We start from the raw sequence: 2,500 nt of genomic DNA, 5'->3' as shown, positions 1-2,500 counted from the left end.
ATAGTACACATAATGTTGGAAGTAGTAATGGGGGTGCTGGGGGATATAATAATAGAGATGATAATAAATTAAGAGAGAATTATACACATTCAAATGATGATAACATTAATCATACCAATATAAAGGATAATTACTACTACTCAAGGGATAATAATTATCATAATAATAATAATATTAATAATAGTAGTAGTAGTAGAGGTGAAAAATGGGAACAAGTCAGAGATAATTATAAATCCAATGAATATTTTAATAATAATGGGAAAGCATATAATCATAATGTACATAACAGACAAAACAGTGAACACATTATGAAAGAAAATAATAACAAAAATTTTACGACACCAATTCATATGAATGAAGATAATAGAATAGATAAACAACAAAATTATATGGATAATAATAATAATAATAATATGGATAAACCAAATAGAGGAAAGTTTGTTTATAAAGAGAACCCTAATATACCTAATTATACAAATGTAAATGATTATGAAAGTAAAAATAATTTACATAAACCATTTCCTGTACAAAAAAGTGCTAGTGCTTATAAAGGACCTTCTGAATATTCTGAATATAATAGAAATAATATGTGTTATGAAAATAATTCTCCAGGCAATGAAGCCTATAATAAAAATAGTAGAGCCTATATTAATAAAAATAATTACGACAACAACAATAATAATAATAATAATTATTATTATTATCATCATCATAATAATATGAATACAAATTCGAGACAAGCCACCAATAACCAACCATATGATTATAATAACCATAATAGAGATTATGATAATAAAAATGTAAATAAATATTCTGATGGTATAAAAGATAATTCGTGTTATAATAAAAATGAGGAATCATCAAAAATGTATATGAATTCGAATTGTTTACCTCATACCACAAGTATTGTAAAATTGAATCGATGTGACGAATCATTACATGAGAGATATTTTTCTATAGATAATAATAATAATATGAATAATATGAGTAATGTGAATAATATGAGTAATGTGAATAATGTGAATAATGTGAATAATGTGAATAATGTGAATAATGTGAATAATGTAAACAATGTGAATAATGTAAACAATGTGAGTAATAATAATAGTGTGATTATGGATCATCCAAGCGGGAACTATAATCATGAAAACGATCCAAATAACCATCACAATTACAATAATCATAATAACTATCATACATATGATAGACATGTGAACCCATCAAACAATCATCAACATTACAATAATAAAGATGAATATACATACACAAATAATGAGGACTGTCATCTGAAAATAAGAAAAGACGATATGGGAAGTAACCAAGAGTCAAGAGATTATAATTATTATGATGAGAATAGTATGGATAATATAATGAAAAAAGATGAAAAAATATTAAAAGATAAAACATTAAATAGAAATAACAGGAAAATTACTCCTTATCAAAGTAATGCTGTTATAAAAATGAATGATGGTATATTAATGCAGATAAATAAATTATCTCAATATTCCTCGAAATGGATTATTAAGGCGAGAGTACAATCAAAAGATAATATTAGAAGATATACATCCGGAAGTAAAGAAGGGAAAGTTTTTAACATTGAATTGTGTGATGAAGATGGAGAAATTAAAGCCAATTTTTTTGGAAAAGCTGTTGATAAATGGTTTGATTTTATAGAAGTTGGTAAAATATATAAAATTAGTAAAGGTATGATAAAGGTAGCAAATAAAAAATTTAATACTTTAAATCATGACTATGAAATTACTTTAGATGAAAACTCCTTAATCGAAATATTAGATGAAGAAAATGAAAATATTCCAAAATATAATTATAATTTTATATCTATAGATAATATTAAAAATATGAATACTGGCTCATTTGTTGATATTATAGCTGTAGTATTAAATTATCAAGAAAAAATGCAGATTTTTGTAAAAAAAACAGGACAATATAAAGATAAAAGAGATGTTACCTTAATAGATGAAAGTTTTGATACAATACAAGTAACCTTGTGGGAAAAAAATGCAACCATTATCGATGAAATGAATTTAAGAGATAATTGTATTGTATGCTTTAAATATTTAAAAATTGGAGAATGGCAAGGAAAAAAATTAGAATCACATGCACGTACCAAAATTGAAATTAATCCTGATAATATAGAAAAAGCATATATTCTAAAAAATTGGTGGATTCATAATAAAAAAATGATATGTAATTCTATAAACCTAAGTTCAAATTATATTAATATTGAAACACAAAAAACTATACAAGAAATTAAAAAAAATGTAAATCTAGTAAATGAAGAAGCATTATCTGGTAAAGGTATCATGTTTACTACTTATGGTTTTATAGATCAAATATATAATAATATGCCTGTCTATTCAGCTTGTCCAGATTGTAATAAAAAAATGATAAGTAATTCCGTTGATGATAACGAATATGAACCTTCTTCAAATCTATTAGAAGAAACTATGTATTGTGCAAAATGTAATAAAAATAATAT

The 2,500-nt window shown here is 23.9% G+C and overlaps 1 protein-coding gene across 1 annotated transcript in view; it reads left to right on the top strand.

The window, feature by feature from the left end:
• The window catches only part of PF3D7_0409600 (replication protein A1, large subunit), a gene marked incomplete at both ends in the record, with an annotated part of 3,438 nt that overhangs the window by 571 nt on the left and 367 nt on the right, over positions 1-2,500 (top strand). The window contains one exon of the mRNA XM_001351375.1: positions 1-2,500. This exon is cut by the window's left edge and continues 571 nt beyond it; it is cut by the window's right edge and continues 367 nt beyond it. Within this exon, the coding sequence (XP_001351411.1) occupies positions 1-2,500 (2,500 nt within the window).

Source organism: Plasmodium falciparum (assembly GCF_000002765.6).
Source record: "Plasmodium falciparum 3D7 genome assembly, chromosome: 4".
NCBI classification, from domain to species: Eukaryota; Apicomplexa; class Aconoidasida; order Haemosporida; family Plasmodiidae; genus Plasmodium; species Plasmodium falciparum.
Note: the sequence above shows the minus strand (reverse complement) of the source record. Positions and strands in the feature narration are given on the sequence as shown.